General features: G+C 41.4%; 1 protein-coding gene across 6 annotated transcripts in view; it reads left to right on the top strand.

Moving 5' to 3' along the window:
- znf423 (zinc finger protein 423) overlaps nt 1-27,562 on the top strand; it is a 185,141-nt gene that overhangs the window by 110,051 nt on the left and 47,528 nt on the right. For 3 of the 6 annotated variants that reach the window (XM_020604340.1, XM_020604342.1, XM_020604337.1), the window contains one exon: nt 5,073-5,093. The exons of 2 other annotated variants lie outside the window; for them this stretch is intronic. In XM_020604340.1, coding sequence (XP_020459996.1) covers nt 5,073-5,093 — 21 coding nt within the window. The remainder of the gene's footprint in view (nt 1-5,072; nt 5,094-27,562) is intronic. One more of the 6 variants, XM_020604339.1, reaches the window with a different exon arrangement.

Genomic DNA, 27,562 nt, shown 5'->3' with positions numbered 1-27,562 from the left:
GTTGAGATAGGTTGAACCATTTGGGAAAGCACTGACTAATTTGGACTGTCTCATGCAACAAATGACAATGAACCAGGCCCAGATGGCATGACCCCCTCCTGCCAGAAAGTGTGTGCTGATCAGCTGGCCCCCATCTTCTCACTCATCTTCAACAGGTCACTGGAGCTGTGTGAAGTCCCCTCCTGCTTCAAACGCTCCACCATCATCCCAATCCCCAAGAGGGCAAACCCTCTTTGTGGACTTCAGCTCCATCCCGGACATCCTCCACTCCAAACTGGCCCAGCTCACTGTGCCTGCCCTCACCTGTCAGTGGCTTACTAGCTTTCTGACAGACAGGAAGCAGCAGGTGTGGCTGGGTAAAACCACATCCAGCACCCGGACAATATGCACAGGTGCCCCCCAGTGATGTGTGCTCTTGCCTCTGCTGTTTGCACGCTACACCAACGACTGCATCTTGAAGGACCCCTCTGTCAAGCTCCTAAAGTTTGATGATGATACAATGGTCACTGGTCTCATCAGAGATGGTGATGAGTCAGCCTACAGACGGTAGGGGGAGCAGCTGGTCCTGTGGTGTAGCAGCAACAACCTGGAGCTGAACATGCTCAAAACAGTGGCGATGACAGTGGACTTCAGGAAGAGCCCCCCCCACCTTGCCCCTACTCACCATACTTGGCAGCACTGTATCAGCAGTAAAGTCCTACAAGTTCCTGGGCTCCATTGTCTCCCAGGACCTGAAGGGCTGTCACTCTGATGAACACTTGACCCACGACAGTATGACTGGACAATAACCCTCAGTGCAATACCTGTAAATATACATTGTACAGATTATACAGATCTGTTCAGGTCTCTAGTTTTAAGTACTCTACTTTTATTCTTATTTATCTCATTTCACAATGAGCATTCCTTTGTCTGTCTGCATTGTTTACTGCCTGTTAATACTGCTTATTTTGTTATATTACACAGCCTTATGCTGGTTTACTGTTTACTTGCCCCTTGCATGGGGATATGTACGTACATACACATTGAGAGCCGATGTACCAGAGTGAAATTCCTCGTGTGTCCGACACACCTGGCCAATAAAGCAAATTCTGATTCTCATTCTGAAATTGGGTTGAAGGAGGTGCCTATTGTTCTATAATCACTGTATCATTTAATTGTTCTGTGATTCTACTGTAACTGCTTCTCATGATCTAGAGCTGAACCACAAACTGGCATGACTTTAAAGCTTGTTATTTTAACAAGAGGTCTTAAATGCCACTGGTTCTGAGCCTGTAGTTTCTGCTTTATTGTGATGGTATAGTCACACCCTGTGAGTGTCCCCGCTAGCCTTGGCTCTTACACAGCACACAAGTTAATTAAAACACTATGTGGTCAATGCCCTGCTCTAGAGGAAGACACAGGGAACAAGGAAGAGACTAAGAGAGGAGGGAAGGCGAAGTCATGCAAGAAGGTTGATGGAGCAAAAGGAAATTCACAGCTGAATTTCTGTTCATCCTGGATTATTCATCATTGGCAGATTCTCGATACACTGGTTTTGAATTCATTAAGGGACTTTACAAAGTGGCAACATGTAGTGTCATTCAGCACTGAATTGTAGCTACTGTAGTTGATTAAAACAGAGTTGTGCTTGTAGTCCGTTTATGTCATGGGGCTGGCTGTAACTGACTGGTTAATGCTAGCTTGTATGACCTGGTTGCCATATTGACTCTGGCTCATAGCTTCAGTGTATAGATTAACTGGTGTCCAGAATTTTTTCCCCTCACAGCACAATCCTCAAATGTACACAAATAGTGCCTGTAGCCTCTGCTCCATAGGGTAACTGTTGCAACATCAGCAGCTACAAGACATTTGGTAGATTAGCTTGTGAAATATTAACTGATATAGCAGAATCGCTTGAGAGTTCAGTATATAATGTGTTGTATAAACTGGTACTGAACCTTGAACAATGTTGGAATTAGTGTGAACAGTTGTTAAACAGACATGTATTTACGGTACTCAAAACAGCCTCAGTCCATCTCCCACACACTGAGTAGAGAGAGAGAGAGAGACTGAGTTATCCATTTTTGACTTCGGTACAGATGGGTGGCAAGTTAGAGCAAATAGCAGAATAACTGAGTGGAGAAACAGAACAAATGCTGGCATGGTTTACATCACTGGGTCACTGCAAATCAATACGAAGTTGTTCTGAGTGCTTACATTTATCCTATGATGCCACATTTCTATCCTGATGGGCCTGGGCTCTTCCAGATGACTGTGCCCCCATCCACAGGACACGAGGGGGTACTGAATGGTTTGATGAGTATGAAACTGATGTGAATCATATGCTGTGGCCTTCACAGTCACTAGATCTCAACCCAGCTGAACACCTAGTAGAGAATTTGGAGTGACGTGTTAGACAGCGTCTCCACCACCATCATCAAAACACCACAAGGGAATATTTGTTGGAAGAATGATGTTTATCCCTCCAGTAGAGTCCAGAGACTTGGAAAGTCAGTGGCATGGAGCAATGAAGCTGTTCTGGTGCCACGTGGTGGCCTGACACTTTACTGAGACACTTTATGTTGGCTTGTTCTTTCATTTGTCACCTGTCTGTACCTTGCCATTTGAGATTCTTTTGTGTGTTTGTGTGCAACACCTAAGGGCAAGTATGATAAACATGCAAGTACATGCAAAAATGCATATATTAAGTTGGCTTCAATGAATGGGCATTTTTTAAACTTGTTTATTTTAAATAATAGAATAGTTTGGACAGTTACGTTTATTTTTTTTTTACAGTTATTGATGAGAATGAACTCATTCATTTTACAGAATCTCTGCTTACTGTTGATAGTCAGCCTCTACTGCATGTGTGTCTGCAGGTACATGAGTTTTTTTCTATTAGACAAACAGCTCCTTTTCTGGACTGGTTTTTGTAGCTCTTGTAGCTGGTGTGTTTTGTGTTTGTGTGTGGGTTGGGGGCATATCCCACCTGTGTGTGTGTGTGTGTGTGTGTATGTGTAATCACAGAATTGTATGCTTGGTTTTTCTAGCCCCCAACACTGCTGAGCAGGTGGGAAGGGGAGGGAGAGCTTGAAGAAGTGAAGATGTGAAGAGAATGTAGAAAGTATTTATTTGTGTTTTTGGCTAGGTACACTGGTGGACTTCATGGGAGGAAAAGTTACGAGGGTGTTAGTGGAGAGATGAGAGACAACAAACAAAAAAAGGCAGAGCCAATGGTGGTGGAGGGTGGCACTTCAGCATTTTTATCTCTCCGTGTAGAGCTTGTCCAGTCAGATCAGCTAATTTTGACAAAAAGCCAGCACTATGCTCATGTCTGTGCATCTACAGCCCCAGTATATATCTGGTTGTCTTTTGTTGTTGTTAGTTCCTTACATGTGTATTTTTGTGTGTGTGTATGCTTGTGTCTCCCTGGACCGCACCACAGCCATTTTTTGGCAGGCTTTATTGTTTTCTGCTGTGCAGCTGCACATCATGGAGAGGTTCCCTTCCTGTGCGACAGTACGATGGTACTTGTGTGTATGTGAACATATGAATATACATTGTGAGGACTAATTTGAGTTTTATATATAGATGTAGAAGTGAGGACATTTCAGGAAAGTCAGGACAGTGTGGTCGGTCCTCATCCTCTGACACACATCCAAAGGGATATTTCAAAGTTTCTTGGGTTTAAGGTTAAGGTTAGAATTAGGATTAGGGCAAGGATTGGGGTTGAGCATTTAGTTGTGATGGTTAAAGTTAGGGTGAGATTAGGGAATACATTATGTCAATGAGTGTTTTGACAACTAGAAAGACACAGCTGTGTGTGTTAATGTTGTGTCTGTATATCTTCTACTTTGGTCTATATAGAATTAAAAAGCAGCTTCCACTCTGTAAATTTCCTCCACAGGACCCTTGTTGAGAGTGCGAATGTGTTTGGATAAACACTAGGAGTAATCTAAATAGAAAGGCAAATAAAGTCAGTACAATTATTATTATTTTTTTTGGCCAACCACCAATTTTTATGATAGCTGTGGCTGGAGGCATTATGATTTTGGGTTGTTTGTATGTTTGGTCAGCACATTCTTGTGAGCAGGAGATGTTAGGAACACCTTGAGGGAATTTCTTCCAATTTGACATATGTCCACTTGGAGTCAAGGATGAACCAATTAGATTTTGGTGGTCAAAGGTCAAGGTCAGTGACCTCACTTCTGTCCCATACCCATGAATGTGACTAGTTGGTGGAGGCATACAATCACAAAGTGGTAATTCTAGTTTATATTACTGTTTGAATGACACTACTGTAAGATGTTTTTAAAACTCCTAAAACTTTATCTCAGTACTACTTATTGTACAGTATGTACACTATGCAACTATACTTATGTCTTAATGTTAATATTGCCCCTTAACACACACACACAAATCTAAAAATGTCCTTGACAGCATGTTCTGAGTGCTGCATGCATCTACTAATGATTTACTAACCACCTCAGTCTAGATTTCACAGCATGAGACCTCAGTTTTATAAACACATGTAGACACACGCACTTTCTCTCTCTCTCTCTCTCACTCACTTTTTCTCATACACACATATTCAAGTGTGTCTACACCAAACACATTGTGTGTACACACAAATAGCAAATAGCCACACAGAGCTTGTTATCTCCTGTTTCCATTGGTCTTCCATTGGCTTCAATTAGCATACTGACTTTAACCCTGACTTTGATCTGCTAATAACAGTTGCTCTTGCTCGCTCCACGCTAACACATTTGGTAACATTTCTTACCCCAGCCCTCCATGTCCTTTTGTTTACCCCCTTCTGTCCTTTACTGTAGCCTTGAACTGGTCCAACATTAAGAAGTCAACTTTAAAAGTAAATGATCTATATTTTTTCTCACGCTTTGTCAGCGAGGTTGTTTTTCAAGGGAAGGTTTTTCATTAAAAATGGCTTTTATCATTGACAGCAGTCTTTTCTGTCTACAATACTACTTTTGACCTCCCCCGTACATGCATCACGTTCACACAATGTATTACTAACCCTGCCCATTCTCTCCTCCGCTCTCCCCATCCCCTCCTGCCTGTTGGATGGCCCATAGAAGAGCCCACATCTCAGCAAGGTTTGTCCCCTTTCTGTCTCTTTAGCAAGACAGCACTGTGCTGTCTCACTGCCTGCCCATCAGCATTTCATTTATAAACACTCTCCTGCTCATATATATATATGTATATGTATATATACATATATTTAAATATATATATGTATATATATATACACACACACACACACAGACTAAATAGTTGCATTCAGTGTGCATTAGATTTGATTTTGATTCTGAACACATGATTTTAGCTGATCATATTAGCGTCCTTTTGTAGAAGCCACACAGCATGATGTGGCAGCAGAAATTCAGTACACCATGCAGGCTCCAAAATCGTTCAGTATTTTCACAGTAGCAGAAATCAGTGTGTAGAATAAAAACTGTATTCACAAAATCGCGCCACATTTTAGCCAAATCTTTGAACAATTACCACACACCTCACCCTCACTCCTCATTCACCCCAATCCCTGCTGCTGGCTGCATGCTCCATTGTCCCACCCCTCATACACACCACACATGTGTGTGTACACACAGATGCCTTGAAGGTATTGAATGGCCACTCACCTGGATCTAAGTGCTCCCTGTGGAGTGTAGTGGCTAATGATGTGTCCTCAGCATGAGCTTTACTTACCTATTTACATCACTGCACTCTAATAGTGTAGGTAGTCTTCCTCATTCACACTATTTGTATTCTGATAACCACTAGTTCAGGGACATACTTTGAAACTGTGGTGTTTCTGTTGGCATCGGTTGACTGTGATTATTCCTTTCTCAAAAAGCTTTTCTTTATTCCATAAAGGTTCTTGCATTAAGTCAGGTACTTCTTGAATCAACAGCACTTTTCCCTTCAAATGTGATGGTGGCTTTGAGTGCAGACCAAAAACGGTTCATTAAATAAACGCAGCCCACTTCATTTTGTATCCGGAGGTGTCACTTATCTGCAAGTTCACAACATTCAACTTGTTCTCAACCCGTCTATTAGCCTGCAGTCACATCTGTGATGTGCTTGACTGGTAATGTCGGTCTGCTGTCTAAGCAGCTGTCCCAAAGGCTGTGGCTGAGCTGGTGTGTCTGTGCACACGTTTTTCTGTGCTTTCTAGTACACACACACACTCACTTTTAAATCTCTGGTGAAGACTCACCTGTTTTCATTGATGTTCAGTTGAGTAAAAACACCTTGTTTTAATCTTTTGTGCTCCTATTTATTTATTTATTTTTTTCTTGTCATGATTTGCTCTAAATTGTTTTATGCTGCAAACACTTAATCTTGTTTGTTATTTCTACTCCTGTTTGTACAGCACTTTAGTCAACTGTGGTTGTTTTGTGCTATATAAATAAACTTGACATTAGCATTGACACACACACCTTTCTGTATGTACAGTATGTGCAGGTGGTGGTGACCAGGGTCTGGTGTGGTTATTTTTGTGTCACTGAAAACTTAATGAGCCGAATAAGAAGCTTTTCCAGTCAATGTAGGTGGATAATGTGGTTGAGGGTTCACTTGTGTGTGTGTTTCTGTGTGTATCTGTTTGTATGTGTGTGTCTCAGTCTTTGCCATTGGCTAGCAATGTTACTGTTGGTTTCTGCCCTGCTGCAACTAAACTAATAGGCTACACACTACTCTGCCTTGTTGGGGTGTGCCTGTGTCTGCACTTGTACTCTGAACTGGTAGCGCAGTTATCAGGCACTATAACTACCTGCAGTTTGTTATAAGGAAACTGATTTCACAGGGCAGAATTTTACAGACTGAGTGAACAGGAGATTTTCAATGTTCTACTGAGTTGAGGATTTGTTGAATTAAGTGGACAACTAGTCAGAACTTAGGAAAACTGCAAAAACCTACAGCAGTAACCTGACTACTCCTGTCCCAAGCACAAGTATTCCATCTGAGTGCGCTTTTAGCACCACAGATTATGTCTTCTTCACAGAGGATGTGCTTTGTGTTTCTTGAGAAAATCTGAACTAGTAAAAGCTGTTTACAGCTCACCTTAAACATTGCCATTCACACATGCTGTCCAATCTCACCAACACTGAGCATCCTAATGAGACACCTGGACCACCTCAGTTGGCTCCTTTTGACACGAGGGAGCAGCGGTTCACTTTGGACATTCAGATTCTGCACGGTGTCTCTAAGGCAGAGTCCAGTCACGCTACATAGGAAGCTCAGTTCAGCTGCTTGATTTTGTGATTGGATTCATTCAGTCACTATGTGACCAGAGGTGAGTTGGAACATAGATTGACTGGTAATTTGAAAGCTTTGCCTTTTGGCTCAGCTCCCTCTTTACCACATCAGTATGATACAGTGCATGCATTACTGCTGCTATTGCACCAATCTGTCAACAAAACAAGGCCCTGGGATACTTCTTTGGTTTTGACCAAGCATTTCCCAGCTCACCCTCACTACATGTTTGGGTTTACCAGGTCTGTCCAACAGTTGCCATCTGATCCAGCTCACCACTGGTGATCAGCTGACAGCTCTGCTCATCTTTTCACCTGAGTGTTCATGCTTAACAGCCACAGCAACTCCAGAAAAGAATATAGTCCAGCCCCTTTCTGGTTACAGATTCAGTCTACCATCTTGTATACTGTCCAGCTGACATTACACCCAGGTTGGGGGCCCACAGGGTGGCAGCTCCGTGTACTGTAGTTTTTGTGGGCTTTGCCTGACCAAGCCGCATTGGTCACTCCCCTCCCTCCAGGAGAGTGTTTCCCTAACCTGGCCCTGATAGCACCACTCTAAAAAGTTTGACTCACTGGGGTCCTTTGAATCACTCTTTGTCTGGCTTCTCCTCTGAGACCAGTTTGTCTGGGGAAACCCTACCAGGGACTCTTGCCCCAAACAACCCAGCGCCCAAGATCACTGGTGCACACATACCCCTCCAGCACAGTGGGGTAGTGATTTTCATAGGGGTGTGTTTTTAACTCTAGGAAATTATAACTTGATAATTATACTGTAAAGCTCTTTATTCACAGCCCTGCATTCTGTATTTCTGACTGCAAAGTTTAGCACAGTGCCAGATTTCTATGCTGACTTAAAAAAGCTATGGAATCAGTTAGTTCAATGTAATATGCAGTTAATGAGATAAAGAATAACAATAAAATCATGCAGGATGCTGGTTTGCACTGTGGTGGTATGAACATAGGAACAGATGACAGCACCCCCCCTCCTGTTTTCCATCCCTCCCTTCATCCATCCTTCCCTTCCTCCCTCCCTCACCACCTGGAGCCAGCGAGCCATGACACCAGAGGGAGGGAGGGAGCGATGATGAAAGGACAAGGGACTGGGAAGAGAGAGAGGGAGGACCACAGAGGGCTAGAAGAAGGAGAGCAGAAAGAAGGGAACAAAGGGAAGATTAAAGATGAGATGGGGCCCATGTAGGCATGTGTAAATAAAAGATACAGCAATCTGTGTGTGACTGAAATTAAAGTTATTTTAATAATAGATTTATGTATTGCAACTTAACTTATAAAGTGAATTGAAAATATTCAAAATGTAATGTCTAGTAGAAGTTTTAAATAAGAAATATCTATAAAACAATGCTTTGCATTTATAGCATGTAGGAGACGCGCATACAAACACTGTGATGCTGCTGTAAAATTTTCACTCCCTGTCAAACTTCCTGTTTCATACATTTCTTCAACCTCCTCTGATACTCCTAAAAGAAAGTGTTTGCTCTCTGTTAGTCCCCATAACCTGCCACTGTCTGCTTTATTGACTGTGAATACATACACAAAATTGTTAGTGTATTTCTGTGTGTGTGTATTTTGAAGGCTGGGAGCATGTTGGTCCCCTGGAGAGCTCATTTTGTCGTCTTCTCGCTTGATTTACCTTCTTCTTCGTCTGCTGTTTATTACCAGTCATTACAAGCTGTTTGGAAACCTAATAGGACACACTGACAAATAGACTGGGAGAGACCCAACCAGGATAGGCATCGGAACACAAGATAATGTGTGCGTATGTGTGTGTGTGTGTGTGTGTGTGTGTGTGAGCAAATGAATGAATGACTGCTTTTGTGTCATGTTTTATGCTTACCTGTGAGAATATTTGTACATGCAACATCAGCCATCTTAACTCATGTATAGATGTTGTCTGCTTTGTGTGAGTGATGTCTTTGTTAGCACTTGCTGTGTATGAACGATGTGTATCTGTGTGTGTGTGTGTGTGTGTGTGTGTGTGTGTGTGTGCGTGCACCTGGTGTTAATCACATTATGGAGACTGAAAGCTGTTTCCACACTCACACTGTGGAGACTCAGCCGTCCTTATACCCAGATGCTGGGTGACGACTTGGTTTAAGCTTAGGTTAGGGTTAGACAAGTAGTAGTCATGGTTAAGGATTAGGATTAGCTTCCAGGAAATGAATGCAAGTCAATGTAAAGTCCCCATGAGAGATAAAAAAAGATGTGTTATGCATGTTTGTTGACTGGGTGGCCACAGACAGGGGGCTATACAGTATAGCACACTGTATCTGCAACCCCCCTTTGCATTTCCCTCTCTCTCCTCCTCCTCTGTCTCAACCCGTCCAGGTGTGGCTGCACCAGCTGCTAAAAAGAACAGGACAATTACACACACATACACACATACACACACACACATAAACGAACATACACGCACCTCCTCTCTCCATCTCTGCTGGCTAATTGTCACAAGACAAACAAGGCGCTTTGCCTTTATGCGCTTCATAAACAGGGGCCAAGCAACAATTAACTCCCTGCTTAATTCACTAACTATTCTGAATTCATTTTCTCCTGTGACAGGCACATCTGTCACAGCTGGTAGCAAGCAAGAGTGTGTTTTTGTGTGTGAGAGAGTTTTTGCCTGTGTAATAATACAATCAGGCTGTGCCTTTAAACAGAATATGCTGAGGCAGATTACTACTGTATGTGTGTATGATTAAGTGCCACAGGTGGATGCCTCGATGGCAGGTTTGTGGGTGTGTTTGTGCATGTGTGTAACAGAGAGTGAGACAGAAAGTACCAGAGTGTGTTTCAGGGTATGTGAACAGAGAGAATGTTGAGCATATGTATGTGTGCTTGAGTTTTGTTTGTGTCTTTATTTATGAATTTGCGTGTATACATGTGGGAAGAGAAGGCAGCAGCATACTTTTTCAAAGTAACATGATGTAACACAGCAGTGTAGACTGACCTGTGTTTTACTAAGAGTTTGAGATGAAGCTAATGGAAGCAAGATAGTGCACTCTGGACACAAATAAAAGCTCAGACTGTTGAAATGCTGTAAATTGTACAAATCCAAAACAAAATGGTGTGATACATGGAGTGAAAGAGAAAGTACTGTTGGCAGACGGTCTGTCCTTTGTCAGAGATAAGAAAAATAGACCTAGAAGATCCTGATCCATATCTTGTAGTTAAAAGATACATGAGGACACAAGGACATCAAAAAAGGAAGAGAAATGTGAAGATATAGATGGACTCTGTATGTGAAAAGTAAATAGAAAAGCAGAAAGTCAGTGGAAACCAGTGTTCAGTGCCTAATTTAAAGTCTGAATGAACAGAATACACTTAGATCACAGACAGATTAGTGTAAAGCAGTTAGTTATCCTGACCAGGGTGTCTTGACACTTTTATATTTGCAGTAAATGTTTACATTGATTCATTCATCCTTTCGGTGTCATAATTACTGAAACATTTTCACCCAAATGGTACAATTATTGTCATTTATTTTTCTTTCTTCTCTGGTCTGTGGAAATGCCAGTCCCCTGAGCGGATATTAAAACCATACAGTAGTGGGAGGCCTGACAAGAAGGTCAAAGAGAAAGAAAGCAAAGCAGGAAGGAAGACAGAGAAAGATGGGATGTTAAACCACAATTAGAAGATGAGGTACTTCAGACCTCAGTTAAAGTTCAGTTATTTAAAAAGAAGGTATTAACAAAAATATACAAACATCATGTGTGAGCTGTGTTGATAGTTCACCGATCAGTGTAGAACATTTTCATTGATTTCATCCTACTGGAATTAATATGTTCTCCAGATACTTCACTGAACACTGAGGGGCACTGATTGTGGACAGAAATGTGAACTGGATATCTCAGAAAAGAGGTACTTTTCTTTTAGAAGGGAATAAACCCTTTTATGAACCCAAACATTTCATTGTCTAACCTCAACCGCACACAGTACAAAATACATAAACATTAGATACCAAAATTAAAATGCTATACAGTGTAGGATATTAATATGTGTGCTGTATAAAATAAAATAATTATGAAAAGTAACCCTTTGCTATATATGCAGTAAGAGGAATATTAAGAGCTGAGGAAAGCAGGTTTGAGAACCTAAGATAATGAGATATGGAGGGACATAACCAAGTGGAGAAAGACAGATAAAAAGTGATACATTAGCAGAATGACAGCATAGCAAGTAAGAAATTGAGACATCAAGAAAACAAGACGTTGACAGAAGTAGTGGCTATTACAGATCAATTGAGCGAGAGTCATACTGATAGCAAACAGTAGGAGAGGACTGATACAGAGATAGAAAGTGCAAAGGATATGGAGGGAACAGACAAGGGAGAAGGAGACAAGTGAACGCAGATCAATGGGGTGAAATCAAGACAGAGTGGAGTGTGGATGGGTGGATCAAGATGAATAAAGCAAGAGGCAGAAGGAGAGGGTGTTGGAAGAGAGAGAGAGACAGGATGAGAGTGATTTCTGGCAGGTTTTGGCTCATACTCAGTCCTCTTGCTGAGCAGCTGGACTTCATTAGTGGCTGGTGTTAATTACATAGACTGTATACACACACACACACACACACGCATGCAGATAAGTGCACACACACACAGGTGCACATGAACACGCACTAATAGATCCATGCATATACAGTACATGCACACTCACATAGCCTGCAATTCAGGGTCACCTTGCAAGCCTTGTTTGAACCAGCAGAAAGAGAAGGGAGATGGTGCCAGACTGACAGAAAGCAGAGATAGAGAGAGCTCGCACACTTGTGTCACTCCACCATGGGAGGTCTATATGGTATTAATGCTATTCTTAGCAGCTGGGAGATGGACAGATGATACTGTAGTTCACTCAGCCAATGGCTGAACATAGTTAGACGTACTGTATATATGGCTTAATGTATACACTACCGATTTTAATTGTAGATTCATAGACAGGAGAGAAATGTAGATGAGTGGAGATATAATAGATGACTAGAGAGAGCAGTATGAAGATAAATGTGACTGCCTTCAGAGTTTCTCAAGTAGCAGCACAAGGAAGTTTCACACTTTGTTAAAGTATACCTGTGTGTTAGTACTAAAACCTTGATAAAATGTTGGCCTTTAAAGAATTTTCTGCAAAGCCACACAATCCCAGTGATGTAGGCGTAGATAAAGAATTGTCGCAGCTGGATTATCACTAAACTGAAGAAGTAACTATACTCATAGTTACTTAGGTGCTGATGTTCTGAAACAATAAACTCTACATTGCATAAATTGTGATCACCTTAAATGATGAAAAGAAAACTTGACATGTTGAATCATTTATTTGAATCTAACATAATATAGACAGTTTGTTTCAAACATACAATAAAGGAAGCAGTAAACCTAGAAGAATACTGACACTGTTAATGTCTTCCTCCTCATCTTGCTACTATGAAGTACATTTTTGTTATTCTGTTTTTGCTGATACCACACACCAGCTCGCCCCCTGCTTTTTATGCAGACCAGAGTAATTCAATTAAGCAGGGAATCTGAAATGCAGCAGAGACCAGAATTGGACAGAGTAGCCATGTAGCAAGCGAATCCAACATCTCGAAAACAATACATCAGTTTTCTCATTTTGCTGGGTAAAGTAGAGGCTTATAATGTATGGAGGAATATTTTACCTCAAATTAAAAGAAAATGAAAAAGCAAGATGAATATTTTTTTTATTAAACTTCAAATGTAAATGCTACATCTACGTAATATTTTCAAAGCATTTTGAAAAGTATCTGAGAAGGCGTTTAATCAGTGTATTGTAAACTACTGTTGATAATGCGAATACTCTACATGTGCCTTATAAATAAAGTTCTGCAGAAATCTAAAATGTTCAGGCTTTGTTATGTTCAATTGATGAGCAGATTCAACAAGAGAATGACTGTAAAAACCTTATTCATCCAACATTCATTTAATTTTTCTATTCAGAATGGGCGTTTTAGTTAGCAGCATTAAAAAAGTACTTTGGGGGCTAAAGACCAGTGAAAATAATCTTTTTAAAAGAGAAAATATGTATTGTGAACTATTTTCACAACATTTCTAGCAATTAATAGAAATAAGTTCAAAGATCTTTGTTACCACATGACTTGGTGTGGAACAAGAACAGCAGCTGGTAAAGGAGGAACATGTTTTAATCACTTCAGGTACTGCCAGGTGGTTAATCCATAGTAATATACCATCATTTATTAGTTAATTATACATTGTTTTAAGATTCTACACAGTAACTAGTACCTATATCTGTCAGGTAAATCTGGAGTGAGAAATACATATCCCTCTGAGTTTTAACAGAGTAAATGTTAAAGTAGCATAAAAAACCCAAGTTAAGTGCAAGTACCTCAAAACTGTACAGGACATGAGTAAAAGTACTAAGTTACACAGTTAGCACAGAAAGAGTCTAGTTCAGTGTATTGAAAACAGGCAGGAGCATGAGGAAGCAATGTGAGTGAGTCATCTTTCTGCTGGTTAACTCTAACTGTACTACCAGAGCTACAGTATCAGCTCTTGACTGTACTCTTAAAAAATGTAAAATATACAGAAATTAGTCACCCTCAAATCAAGAAACATGATTCTTACTTAATCTTGCATAATCTGTCTTTGAATGCATGTGTTTGGCATACCTATTGTATATTTGAGCCAGCTGCCAGAGGTGCTTCATTACTGATCAAGTCATTTTTGTCACAAATGTGAGTTAGTTTAAAAAATAAAATAAACTATGTGTGTGTTGAATGGTCTGGGAGTGTTGCTAACAATTTATGATTAAATGTGTTGAGTAACAATAAACTCCACCCCAAGCTGCTGATTAAACAGCGGACTGTGGTGCAGTCAGGCCACAGAAAACAGTTCCTGGAGAAAACAAGAAGATGGTGTAAAGACAAGCAGCAGCCCAGCATGAGGTGGGGTGCAAAGTGATGCTGCGAGAGGGCGAAGGGTTTTCTTTGGCTCTTAATTACACAGCAGAAGACAGGAGAAGTCAGGACTGAGAACGAGGATGAGAAAAAGGTGGAAGCAACAGTATACACTGTCGCTCTTATCTTCTGTCTCTAAACAGATGTTGGCCAGGCTGTTCTCTTTATTGCACTACAAAGGCCTTCTGACACAAACACACACAGAGGAATGCACACACATAATCCCGGATAAATCAATGCATTCTGGTTTCAGTAATTTCCCAAGGTGCTTTGCTCTGCCCCCTTTGGGTGAACAAGGTGACAAAGCCAACCACAGAGGAGACAGTCTCTTATTTTCTCCTCTCTTTTTATAGCCCTTGTTTTTCATGTCCTTCTTTGGTTGCTTTCACCTTGCATTCTTTTGTTTATACTGTATGAATGTGTGCACAATATGCCTGAAGTTGAACTCCACAACTGATTGCTTTTTTAACCTATAACTTTCTATGTAATACACAACTACTAGAATTTCTGTGCTGTCAGACTGAAATGACACTTAGTAGTGAGAGTATCTATTCCACTGACAACATTTTCAGTTTTTCAGCTGCATGGTAGTTGCTAGGAGCAGCTAACTTAATGGTTTTAATATCAAATGTTCAAATTAAATGCTAATTTAATAGTTATCGCTGTACTACCTACAGTAAAATAGCCTTTATCATTCTTCTTGAAATACTTTTGCACAATCTGTAGTCATCAATAAAACAACTGACTGCAGTGCTGTTGTTCTTTTTAAAGACTTTCTAATCTAGTTGTATACTGCAGGTTTCTAGCTTGGACAGAGTCAACGCCATATGAGCCCCTCCATGCTCGCAGTCGCTATGCTAATATTGTATTTTCATGTAATGTGGTATTGACTGCAGTTTAGGTGAAATAAGTAATTTTAAGAGCTTCCCCCCTTTATTCCTTTGTCTGTCTGTGACCCTTCCTCCTCTGCCAGCTCTCTTTTTCCCCAGCAACCCACCTCCACTTTCATTTCATGTTCTGTGTCCCTCTTCATCCTTCCATCTCTCCTGAATGAGAGAGACTCATTTGTGACAGAGCCAACCTGCTAATAGTGCATGGCAAGAAACAAAATTGGCCATGCCAAATATATACACACACACACCCAGGCAAACACACACACGCAGTATTTGTATGTAAGAACATGGACATTCATCTGGAAATACACCTACTGAGACATTCTGTTATTCAGACACAATCACACACACTCCCAGGTACACACACAAGGACACACATCAGTGCATAGATAGACAACATGTTCACACTAATGTATTCACATAGCACTCTGTGTGCTCCCTACTGCATTGCTCCTGGTGCTGGGCTCCCTCTCTGCTCTGTGCCGCACCTCCTCCTCTTCGTCCTCCTCCCCCACCACCTCCTCCTTCTCCCAGTACATCTGGCACACTCAGCTGCAGAGGAGCACCATAATTATCCCGCCGGAGACGCACATGCATACACACACCCTGCGACGAAAGCTCACACACACTTGTCTTCGGCGATCCGAGCCGCTCCCTGCTGCTCTTCGTCACTACCGGGGCTTCATTAGAGTGTGCGGAGAGAATGTGCATGTGTGAGTGTGTGTTTGTGTGTTGATGCATGGTGCTTTTGGATGCTATCCAGATGTTTTTTTCTTTGTAGTTGAGGAGTCGGGTGCATCCTAGATGCAACTTCCTTGCTCCTATGTTCTCAGTGTTTTGAGTTTGAATGCTGCCTTTCTCACACCTAATCTCATTTTCCCACTGTTCACATCAGTGTCCATTCTAATTTAGCCATGATTTAGCCAGTAAGTGGGCGGCAGAGAGTTTTCACTTTGTGTCAGGACCTTCTGGTGATGCAGAAAGGGGTCATGAATACTAAGCTTTGCAGTCCATCATTCATGTCTGTCACAGCTTTTCACCATAGAACCACGGCATGCCCTGTATACTTGTCATAGTTGCACAGCCACAGTGGTTGGTGTGCCCTCATCACATGTAAGAGAGCTCTTAACTCCATCAGATCTTCTCTATTCCCTCAAATGTGATGAGTGATTTCAGTAAATGATCGCCAAGTCATTCATTTGTTCAGCATTTAATGAGATTTGGGTGCTTATTGAAGCTGGGAGTGCTGTTCATAAAGCCTCCATGGTAGTGACAATGTAAGTTGGCATAATGTGTTGTAGAATTTGATGTTATTCACTCGTTAACACTGCTTGGTAACATCAGCTTTTACAAACGGTTGGCGAACTATAGGCTTGTTACATCTATGCGCTATTTAAGTCCATGTCAATCAAGCTAGCAGTGCTGCGCATGAAATGTCCAATTCTGTGAGGTCTTGGTTAGCAGATCGAGGTATGTAATGTTTGGCTCTGTGTGCAAGCTGTAAGAAAGCTCAGAGGCTGTAAAAGCCTGTTATTTTCTCTGCTATAGGAAATATCACATATGCTAAGTCAGTAATACTGAGCTATTGTTGTCTGTATACAAGTGTTTCTTTTTAATTGATTAACAAGTCATTTAATGTGCAGTGTATGTAAATGCAGACGTTACACTGTAAGCCTTTCTACATTTATTTTTAGTTTCACAATACTAGAAGTGATGCTGGTCATTTTGTCATCATGATGTCAAAAGAATAAAAGCACCCATTAAAGTAATTAAGAGAAATTAGACGTCATTTCCTTCATTTTCTCCTTAATATATCCATGTTTCATCAGACCAACAGCTGGATCAGGTGTCAGCTTGATCTCCAGTCTAAATTTGCACAGATAATGCCATGTACTAAAATAAAGGTGCACAGTTACTATTGTTGCCAATGCAGCAGCATGAAATATCTCTATATGTTTCCCTAAACAGTTCTGCAAGCACATGCAGTTTAACATAAAGCTACATTAGGTAACGTCTACCTCTAATTTTTGACCATTAAGGGCAAAGCGAAAGTCAAAACAAACTCAAGCAGTATCCCCTCCTCTTCTACCTCTGCTTCTCTTTGCCCCTCCTGCCCTGTCTCTGAAACTACGTCATATGAGGTCACGACAGCCAGAGGCAGTTGTAGCCGTCAGGTAGTACAGCAGCAATGGAGCCCGTGGTTTTTGGTGCCATTGCAGTGATACAATGTCAAATAAAGAGGTTTACATTTTAGCAATATGCATATGTATGTCTAACGTTATTGGCAGTGGATGTATCTGCAGTAACACAAGCAAATTATACACAGGAATGTTTTTTCTCTGTAATATAGATACAGCACTAATGCTCCAACCACTATGACATCGCGTTCAGTGTTGCATACCTACAGACATAACCGTTGTTTGTGAAACAAGAGATATTTTATGTTAGGCTTTGATAGCTGAACTTTGATAGCTGTGTTGATGGTGTAAATTTTAACAACTTCTCACTTAAAATGCTCTATGGACTGCAGTGTTATGTCCAACATAAACTGGACCAAGGAAAATGCACTGGTTTCTGCTAATTGAACAACAAAATACTCATGTTGCAGTCGGGTTGAATGACTTTAAATTACAACCAGAATAATTCAATACAAAGCTACAAAATTGAAATGCTAACATTAGTTTGCTGATGATGGTGACTTATAGTCATTAGCCAGCTACAGTACTTAGGCATCTAGCAGGAAGAAAGCCATATCTGCATCAAATTGCAGTCTTTTAAATGCTTTTAATGATCTCTCTCTCCGACATGCCAAACCAATGTTAACCCTGGTTTTGCCTCTTTCTTTGTCACATCCTTTCTGTGCTACAGAACAGGGCCTCTTGGGTCTAGCAGGTCCTCTCCCATCCTGGGTTGAACCTGAGCAGGGAGCTTCCATGGTTTGTCTTTGAAATGAGCCATACTGGTTTGAAAAATGTGTCTTATAATCTCAGCTCTGCAGGGGCGTGGAAGAAGTGCGGTGCAGATTTTAACAACACTGCCCAGAGAGGCATAGAAAGAAGATAGCACAGTGGGGTGGGGGTGGGGTTTAGTACAGCAGGGAGACAACACTTCTAGACAATTTTTTACTTAATTTATTCAAATTTTTACTAAATCTTAGCTAATGTATCTTTAAATCTGTCTGCTGTATTTACATTGAGAACAGGTCTACCAAACCATACTTTATAACTTTACTGTTCAGGCTATATACATATAGCTATGTACAAATACATGTAGCATGTTATTTGTCTGTTGGCCTTAGTCCCCTGTCAGGTGGCCTTTGTGCCCTCTCGAGACATATAAAAGCAAAGGCCAAATGGCCTTCAGAATATGAAATGTATGGCCTGCATACAACCATACAATATTTGCATGGCAGATTGTATCTATCTGTGAATATCACTGAAATATATATATATATACTGTATATATATGAAAATCTTGTTTACCCGTGTCAGTTATCAGGAATGAAGAAAGGATACAAAAAGACTTGCATCTTAACATATGTTAAAATAAGTTGGAATGGACACATTCTCTGCTCACATGTTCTCTCCCTATGGCAGTAATTGTGAGGCTGTTTTTAGTCTGTCTGGTGTCACATTGTAATTACTGGCCTGTACAGGTGAAGGAGAGGCTGAGGTTGGAGTGCTGCTGCCTGGGGTGGGTGGGTATGTGTGTGTGTGTGTGTGACAGAAAGAGATGAAAAGGGAGAAAGAGTATGTGAATGAGTGAGTACAGTGTGATTGGCAGTAATCGTGTGTACTGTAATTGTGACTGTGTGTATTTATAGTATGATTGGCATTCAGTGTGTAAGTGTGTGGGTGTGTGTTTATGAGCGTGGTCTCATAGTGCCTGCTGGGGCAGCTCAGAGTGGTACTGGAGGTTTGATTCCCAGCACCACTTTGTGTCAGACGTACCACAGAGCCGAAAGCAATTGAGCTTTGTGAAACGGTCTGGAAACGCCTCCTACCATTCTATTTTCAATTTGTGCTTTTAGAGCCACAGGAAGCATGGAATAAAGCACCTGCATCAGTCACATGGATGGGTGCTGCAGACCAATCAGGTGACAAGCTTTGACTCTATCGGTGTGTTACTGAGGCAGTAAGCCACTTGAGCCTGTTGACTGTAGTCTGGCCCAAACAGCTGCCTTCAGTTTTTAGCTAATTCTTTTGTACTAGTTCAGAAATTGCTGTAAAGCACTCTGTTAAATCGTTAAATGCCATTTTAATGAACATAACATAAATCAGAATTGATTTATGTTAGTACCTGAACAAAATGACGCAGCACCTTGTGGCAAAAAAGTTGGATCTGGTTCAGCTTGTGCTGCACTGGACGATGATATCATTTGGAAAAGGCAATGTTTTGACCAATCACGTATGGGGGACAGTCGGCATATGGACGCCATTAGGAAGAAGTTGACTGAACTGATGAAGCCTCTTGGATGAGAGGTGAAATGTCTTTGACCTAAAAAAACAAAAAAACCTAGTCCAGTTGATTTTTTTCAACATTAGGAAGAAGACTTTTTTGTTTACCTTGTTAGCATGAGCATTGCAAGCTATTCACTCTCAAATTTGGGCCACAGTTCCAACCACACCATAATGACGCACCATACATTTTCATTAGTCAGGATGTTGGCTGTTAAATTGTGTTTTCAGTCTATCAGTGTCAACGGGCTGGTGGTAGAAACTGCTGCTAATGTAGAGTAAGGTAGATTAGCAGCATGGCTAACCAAAACACAGTGGAATCGTGCAGGCTGGAAACATGAATGAAGCCACTCACATTGACCATTAACTTCATTGTATCATAAACTCCTACAACACCCACCCCCAAGATTACTTAGTTGTATTTGTCTGTATGTTCAGGCAGTTTATTCTAAATATGGATTTGTACCATCAGCTTCTCTCTGAACTGTTAATTATTCCTGTCTGATGAAGTAAATATATTCTGAGAGAGGAGGTTAAATTAAACTGGATGGTGCAACAGCTAATAAACTGCAATAGCATCAATAGCAGGATACACTGATGTGAAATTTGCACTCACATAATGAGAAGCTATGGGATTTATTGAATGGCCTGGTCTTGTAGACTTCAGTTCTTCTGTCCTCTCCTGCACTCCATCATCCTATCCCTCCCTCAACCCCCCACTCCCCAACAGTGCCCCCATCTCTTCATTGTCTGTCCATTTCCCCTACGGTAACAGGTTTACCCAAGAGAATCACTCACAAGCGCACACACACACAGTGCTAGGGGCCTAGGTAGAAAGGTAATTTCCCTAGTGTTCTTGCTAACCTGGAATATCTGACACTGTGACACCAGAAAAGAGTCTCTCCTTGTGTGTATGTCTGTGTGTGGATAGGGAGAAGTTCTGCAAGAGGAGAAGAGAGGGGGAGTGATACGAGAGGTCAGGAGGTACAAATATAAGGCTTTAGTAGATTTTTTTTCTGTGAGCCCTTACAGAAACTATTTGGTTTCCACAACTGGGACAAACCAAACTTGCCAGGGCTTAAGGGTAGAGCAAAAATAATAGTGTTTACAAAGTCAGACAGGACTAGCCTACTTTACAATTTATTGCATCTGCACTATACAAACAAGTTTGTCATACAAACATATAGGACAATAATAACTGAAGCAGTGAAATAAAAGCCAAAAGCTTGAAAGGGTTACAAAGTAATGTCAACAAGTCTGCAGTTTACTCTTGTGGTTAATCTCCCTTGAAATGGGTGCACACATAGGATGACACTGCAGAATGCTCAGTTAGATAAAAACAAAGACCAGAGTAACAGCTAAAGGCTTAAAGGAGTCAGGTTAGGAGCTGGTTAACATCTCTGTTCATGAGTCTAAGGGCAGAGATACACCAAGACCGGTGAGCGTCTGTCGGAGCTCATCTTCCTGGTGTGTTCCACACCACTGGCACTAGTCGGCCCTGTTGGTGGATTTTCGGCCAATTCAACATTGTGGAATCGGTGTTGGCTTGTTGGGCCTTGTCGGTGAGAGAGAGACCACTCTGATTGGCTGTTGATCTTAGCGAATCAGTGAACAAGAAGAGAACTCTTTGGGAAAGCCCCTTCAGCCTGTCGTTGTAGTATCCATGATTTCGCCCGTTTAGTATTGTGTCTTCTTGATTTTCACTTCCACAACCTCCTTTCTTCTTCTACAACCAAAAGACCGAGGGCAGAGAACGGCAGTGTATTTTGCAGCTTGTTATCAGATTACAATCAACTATAAACAGCAGCTGTGTTGAACGAGATGTTTTGTTTATGGCTTATACTTACACATTTTATCTCTTCATCTTTCCCGTTCTGAATGGTGAACCCAGATAAAACCACCTGCTGGTATAGGGAGTTATTTTTGTCATGCATAATGTACGTGTATTGGCTGTAGCCTGTGCGGTGTGTTCAAGTGTCACTTTTTCAGACTGGCCCTGACAAAGCCAACACAGTAGTCAGCCTTCATCAGTGCTAGTTCTTTCATGTCGGCTTGGTTTGTCACTGCCCTAACATGCACACATCATGGTGCATGGTTGCATGGATCATGGTCTTCACAGCAGGACTTCACAGGTGAAGCTGCTGCTCTCTAAAAAAGCTTCACTGCACACCTGAAGGTTGTCAAAGAGCACCTCGACACATTATAAACTACTGGAAAAATATTTTGTGGGCTGATTTTGAGTAGAAGACACAGCAGCATGAATTGTGAAGTGTGATGGAGGTATTCCTTGTCTGTACTTGTTACTTGAAGATCATATCACATTTTATGACCAGTAACAAGACCAGCAATTCCAAAGGGTTCACACACTTTTTCTTACCCCTGTGGTCTTTTTCTCCATCTGTCCCCCTGTCCATCAGTCACTGCAGCGCCCACAGACAGTGCTGGCTTCCTGACTAAAGTTCGGACAAATGGCTGTCAGGTCGATAGCTTCCCACCAGCAATATTTGGTATCAATGCATGTCCTCCTCATTACCACAGCAGGCTGCCCTCTCCATGGACCTGAATTATTCATACACACAAAGAGGCACAAATATGCAGCTACACACACACTCACACAGAAAACTGCATCAGAGAAGAAGCTGGCCTTTTGCTTTTTCTCTCTGCCTCTAGTCCTTCCTTGCTCTCTCTCTCTTCCTATGTCATTTCTGCCAGTCTCTCTTTCTCTGGTTCCATTTAGCCCAGAGCAGAGGAGGGGTAGACCAGTTACCAGCTCACCTCTTCTCTCATTCTCTCTCCCTCTCTCTATCCTTTTTTAACCTCTCATTCACTCAGATGTTTGCTCACAGATCCTTGCCTCGCTCAGCACATTTCCCTGCCTGTGTGTGGTCTTATTTTAGTTTGCTAATAGTACTACTTAGACCCCACCTTTAGTTTTTTTTAAAAGCTATGCTGTTTAAATTTATCTTTAATGACTTTATTGTCCCCAAAGCAAAATGGATTTGTAGCTTGTTATGCTGAACTTCTGAAGCCTCTCGGTCAACAGAACAATGCACAGTGAAAAAAACTAATGATACGTGGTGTGTCTAATTTTTATTATAAGCTAATTTGCATGTGTACACACTGCAAGCTATGAGTGTGGGTAAGACAGTGATCAGCTTATTAACCTGTCCAGCAGTACGATATGAATGCACCAAAACATACACATATTCCCACAATATACTGTTGCATATAAATCCTTAGAAGATATGATGCTTCCCTGTTCACTATAAGATGTTATAGTGTAAGTTGTTATAATGGTGCTACTGTGGTATACCCTTTATCAGTTGTTGCTATGGTACACTATTGAGCAGTTACTGCTGTTATGCACTATTTATTATTAGTTGTTTTTATGTTACAATGTTGCTATGGTATACTGTTCACCATCAGCTGTTGCTATGGCATGCTATTCGTCATCAGATGTTGCTATGGCACACTATTCATCATTAGTTGTTGCTATGGTAAATTGTTCAGGGTCCAGCAGTAAACTATAAGTCCTGCCTTTTTAGTATGTGCTGCTCCACGGAAGCCTGACTCTGAATTCAGATGAGACATCTGTGTGTTTGCATGTATGTATTTTGGTGCGTAGGTGCATAGGCGGGGGGGCAGTGTGCCCTGAGGCCCTTGGTCCTTAGCGGTTGGCTAACAGGGCGCAAAGCAAACCTCGTCCTCGCCCTGATAGATGCAGTGTGTATGTGTGTGTGTGTGTGTATGTCTCGTTAGCAGGAAGCAGAGGAGAGTCCAGGGACCCTTGCATTCCCTGCCCAGGGACATACACAGGTCCCAGCACCTGGACCAAACATACACACGTGCACACAATCAGACGCATACTCATTCACACAAAGATGCAGATGCACACAACTCACCACCTCTCCTCTCTCATTTTCTCCATTTGCCACTCTCATACACACTTTATGCACACGCACTCACATACCTTGCATACAGATCAAGTACACACAGCAGTCCCAGAGCACTGCAGTAGCACTAGGCTTAAAGTACAGACATGGCCTGTAACACAGACACACTCACTGGGGAAGACGGTGCTACCAGGGGTTTGTACTGTGATAAATGTAGGAGATACCCTCAAACTTTGAGGAGCAGTGACAAGGTTGAGATATGTTCATTTCTCACTATTCACCATTTACCCATTTTGTGCAACCATGTATGTGTGTATGTATAAATGTGTGTGTTTTTGTACATTGTACATGGAGTTTTTTGTGTGCACATGTGTGCTTGTATGTGCTTCTAACGGCTAAATATTTTGGTCAGATATCAGCACTCCCTGTCTTACAGAGGACTGGCAACTGGAGAGACACCAGGGGGTGGCAAAATCTGCCCAGCTGTGTGTGTGTAGTTGTGGACTCACCAGATGGGCCATGAAACTGTTGATGTGGAAAGATTTGGTGGGTGCAAGAATAACTGGGTGCTAAATAGGACTGGTGATGTTCAAAGGTCTGAGAGTAGGAAATCAGCCTATCTCACTGTCAAGGGCACCTTTAAGTACAACAGCAGGGGGTCCTCAGTGTGTGTGTGTGTGTGTATATGTGTATATTTAAGATGGCAGTTGCTGATTAATGGAATCTGTTTGTTGGTATGACAATCAGCTTAGTTTCTCAGTTCTGTGTTGTATTATAATTTTAAAGTCAGGGCCCCTACTATCAGTGGGAGAACAGTAATAATGTTTTTTATGTGTTACCGTGGATGGGATTATCCTCACTATAATCATGTGTGATAAAAGCAGGCTAAATGTTGTCAGTGTATTGATAGCCGAATTCATGTGGTTGAGTAAAGGAGGGATGTTTGTATGTTTGGCTCAGTCTTGTGATTATTGTTTTTGTCAAACATGTCAAATGACTGCTAACTGCCTCCTAACCGGTGTTGAATTATAGTTGGTTTCTATTTCATTTAGAAGTTTGTTGTTGTTGGTGGCCTTGCTGTTGCAGTGTGCAGTCTCACTGCCATTAGTTCATTAGCATGCTAGCACCATGCTAGTTGAGAATCTTACAGCATCTTAAAAAGCTCATCATCATATTCAAAGGCATTCACTTAACAACATAATGTTGTCTCTGTGTCAGAAAATTAAACTGAACTGAAACTAATGTGGAGATTCTTTATAGGATTATGGAAACACACCAGAAGATGGAGACAGAATTGATCACCAGTGACAGAAAGGGAACAGTTTTTTAATTTGTATATAATTATTAAACTATTATACTGATTCCAGCTGAATGCTTCAGCAGCTATCTAATTTCTGCTGCTATATTACAAGTATCCACTATAGTACACACCCAAGTTAATATTTTCGTACATGAGCATTTTTTAACAAGAAGCCTTTTCAACTCCTCTCTCTGTCTCTCCTTAATGTTCTCCCTATTTTGTCTCCCCTCCCTGCCCCTCTGAGCTCCTCCTCTCCCTCCCTCCCCTCCCCTCCTCTTCTCTGCAGGAGGAGCTGGAGGTTGGGGAGCTTATGAGTTGGCAGTCCAACTGCTGAAAGGGTGGACACCTATGGGGACCCTCACAGCAGCACGCTGACACATGCATGTACACACACATACATATCCACACATGCACACGCTACATACCCGGAGCCATAGTCTAGGGAGTGTGTGTGCAGAGAGCAGCTGTAAGGCCAGTGGACTGTTACTGTAGTTCTTTGTTCAGCCCTGGCTCTGCTCCACTGCTCCTCTCTCTCTGTTATTCTTTCATTTTCCCTTTAGCTGTCTTTCTCCCCTTTTCACAAGACTTAGCCAAACTGTGCTAGCATTTATGCCTTTCTGTATTGAGCTCTTTATTATTACCAACGTCATCTGTTCTTCTCTCCTGATCCTTAGGTTTGTTAAAGGTATAAATTAAACACTTTAGACCAATATTAATTGATGGCCCCCATTGATGTATTTTGCTGATTGATAATGAACCCAGTGATGATGTAGTATTCATATTTGGTTCATAAAAGCTTTTCTTGGTCAGCCCCCACTGTCTGGTTGGAAGTAGAACTGGGTTATTAACTTGAGCAGTAAACGTTGAAAAGGCAAAGAAAAGAGTGCCACCTACAGACACTGAGATGTTTCTGATTGACATGCGGTCTCTTGGAAATGTAGTGCAACCGACTGGTGCTATGACTGCTCATACTTACTAATGAGCAAAATAAAGTTTAAAATATTGGATCTACCCTAAAATCTCGAGGAGTCTCTCAGTTTCAGTGTCTGACTTCTGTCATCTTCTACTTTCATCCCTATATACACACATGTCCAAAAAAGAAAAAGAGACAGGTGAAGCAAGAAAGAGAAATGCATGTATTTCTGTTTTATGCAGTCAAAGTTTGGTATATAACCAAGATCAAGCTGCTTTTTGTCTTTGTGTCACCACTGTGACTCTCCCACATGCTGTTTGTATGTGTTAGCCTGTCTCTCTGTGTCTTTGTTAGTGTGTAATGCATCCATCCCTTGGGATCTGCATAGCAGATACTGTATATCAGTCATGTGTGTATATTTTTTCTTGTGTCAGTGATTCTTAGTGTTTCATGCCGGTTTCAGAAGTGAGGGGATGAAAGAAAGCATCTTCTGTCGCCACAGCAATCAGGCTAATTACAACAGCTTAAGTACTTTACCCACGGTCATCACACACTGTCAAAACACACCACTGAGCTCTTGCGCTTGTGTGTTTTAATTTTTAAGGATCATGAAAGCTTGCTTTTAACCCACTCAGTCGTACTTTGTGTGTATATGTGTGTAGAGACCCAAGCACACATTTGTAAACACTTCACTTGTCTGTGGGAAGGGTTTGAGGCCACTTGATGCTCAGTCGTTTTTACAGTTCATCATTTAAAAGTCTCTCCCTGTCCTGTGTCCTTGTTTCTCATCCTCTTTTTCTCTCTCTTTCTTGACATTAGATTTTCATGGGGGCAGAAAAAAGCATAAATACACATTTATTTCTACTGATATGGTGAATTGGACAGTGTATGTGTGTGTGTGTGTGTGCAGGTTTGTATTTATGTACATATTCCTTTGTGAGTAGATAAATTAATTACTCAGGGAGTGTATGTGTGTATACCTGTGTTGAGGGTTCTTGGGTTGTATGGTGCTTCTGGAGCCCTAATGGAGGGTAGAGTGTGTGTTTACGTGCTCCCAGGCCGCTGTTTATCGCTTAGCGAGCTGGAACTAATTTACTAATTGAGTTTTGAGTTGCGAAGGAACAACAGAGAGAGAGGGAGAAATGAGAGGGAGAGGGATAGAGAGATTCATTAGGGGCTTCTACAAAAGCCTTATATATGTTTCTTGAGAGAAGTCAAGAGGGGGAAGAGAGACATTTTATTTTTGAAGTTGAATAATGACGTGTTGGTGAGGCATGTCCTTCTCTCTCTCAAAAACAAATGTACAAATCCTTTCAGTGCCACTTGGCATCCTCTGTATGAATGTGTGCACACATGTTTGTTGGATAGCTGACAGGCAGCTGTGAAAGCCTGCTGGTAGATTATAAAGAAGTTTGGCATCTCCCAGAATGCACTTAAAACTGCAGTTTGCCATAAAGAAGGTGGGGTGAGTGAGCAGTCAAAGCAGAAAACATTGAACAACTGGATGTTACCAAGTTCTGGTTACAGAGTTTACTTGGTCAACATAAGCACTTTTTTTTTAGCAATTTTTATCACTCCAAATACAAGTAGAAGAGATAAGCTGACCTACAGTGAATGATAAGCTCTCACTTCACCTAACTAATGTTGTAGTGCTAGAAAACAAGGTACTAACCTTTGAAAGTACTGAAACGATGTGAAACATGTTTCAACACTGGGATCATCAGTGTAGCATCAGTGTTATCAAGGATGGTGTAGGGTGTATTATAATGGACCGGACACATCCTCACTGTACATGAGATGCCACTTTTCATGCATTGCACTTTACTTAACTTTTTCCTGCTCACCCGTTGCTGTCTTTGCACTTGTTTTCTGGTTCTCATTTTATCTCTTCCTATTGGATGCACCATACATGGAAGCATGGAT

This window comes from Monopterus albus, unplaced genomic scaffold (assembly GCF_001952655.1).
Source record: "Monopterus albus unplaced genomic scaffold, M_albus_1.0 scaffold65.1, whole genome shotgun sequence".
NCBI classification, from domain to species: Eukaryota; Metazoa; Chordata; class Actinopteri; order Synbranchiformes; family Synbranchidae; genus Monopterus; species Monopterus albus.
Note: the sequence above shows the minus strand (reverse complement) of the source record. Positions and strands in the feature narration are given on the sequence as shown.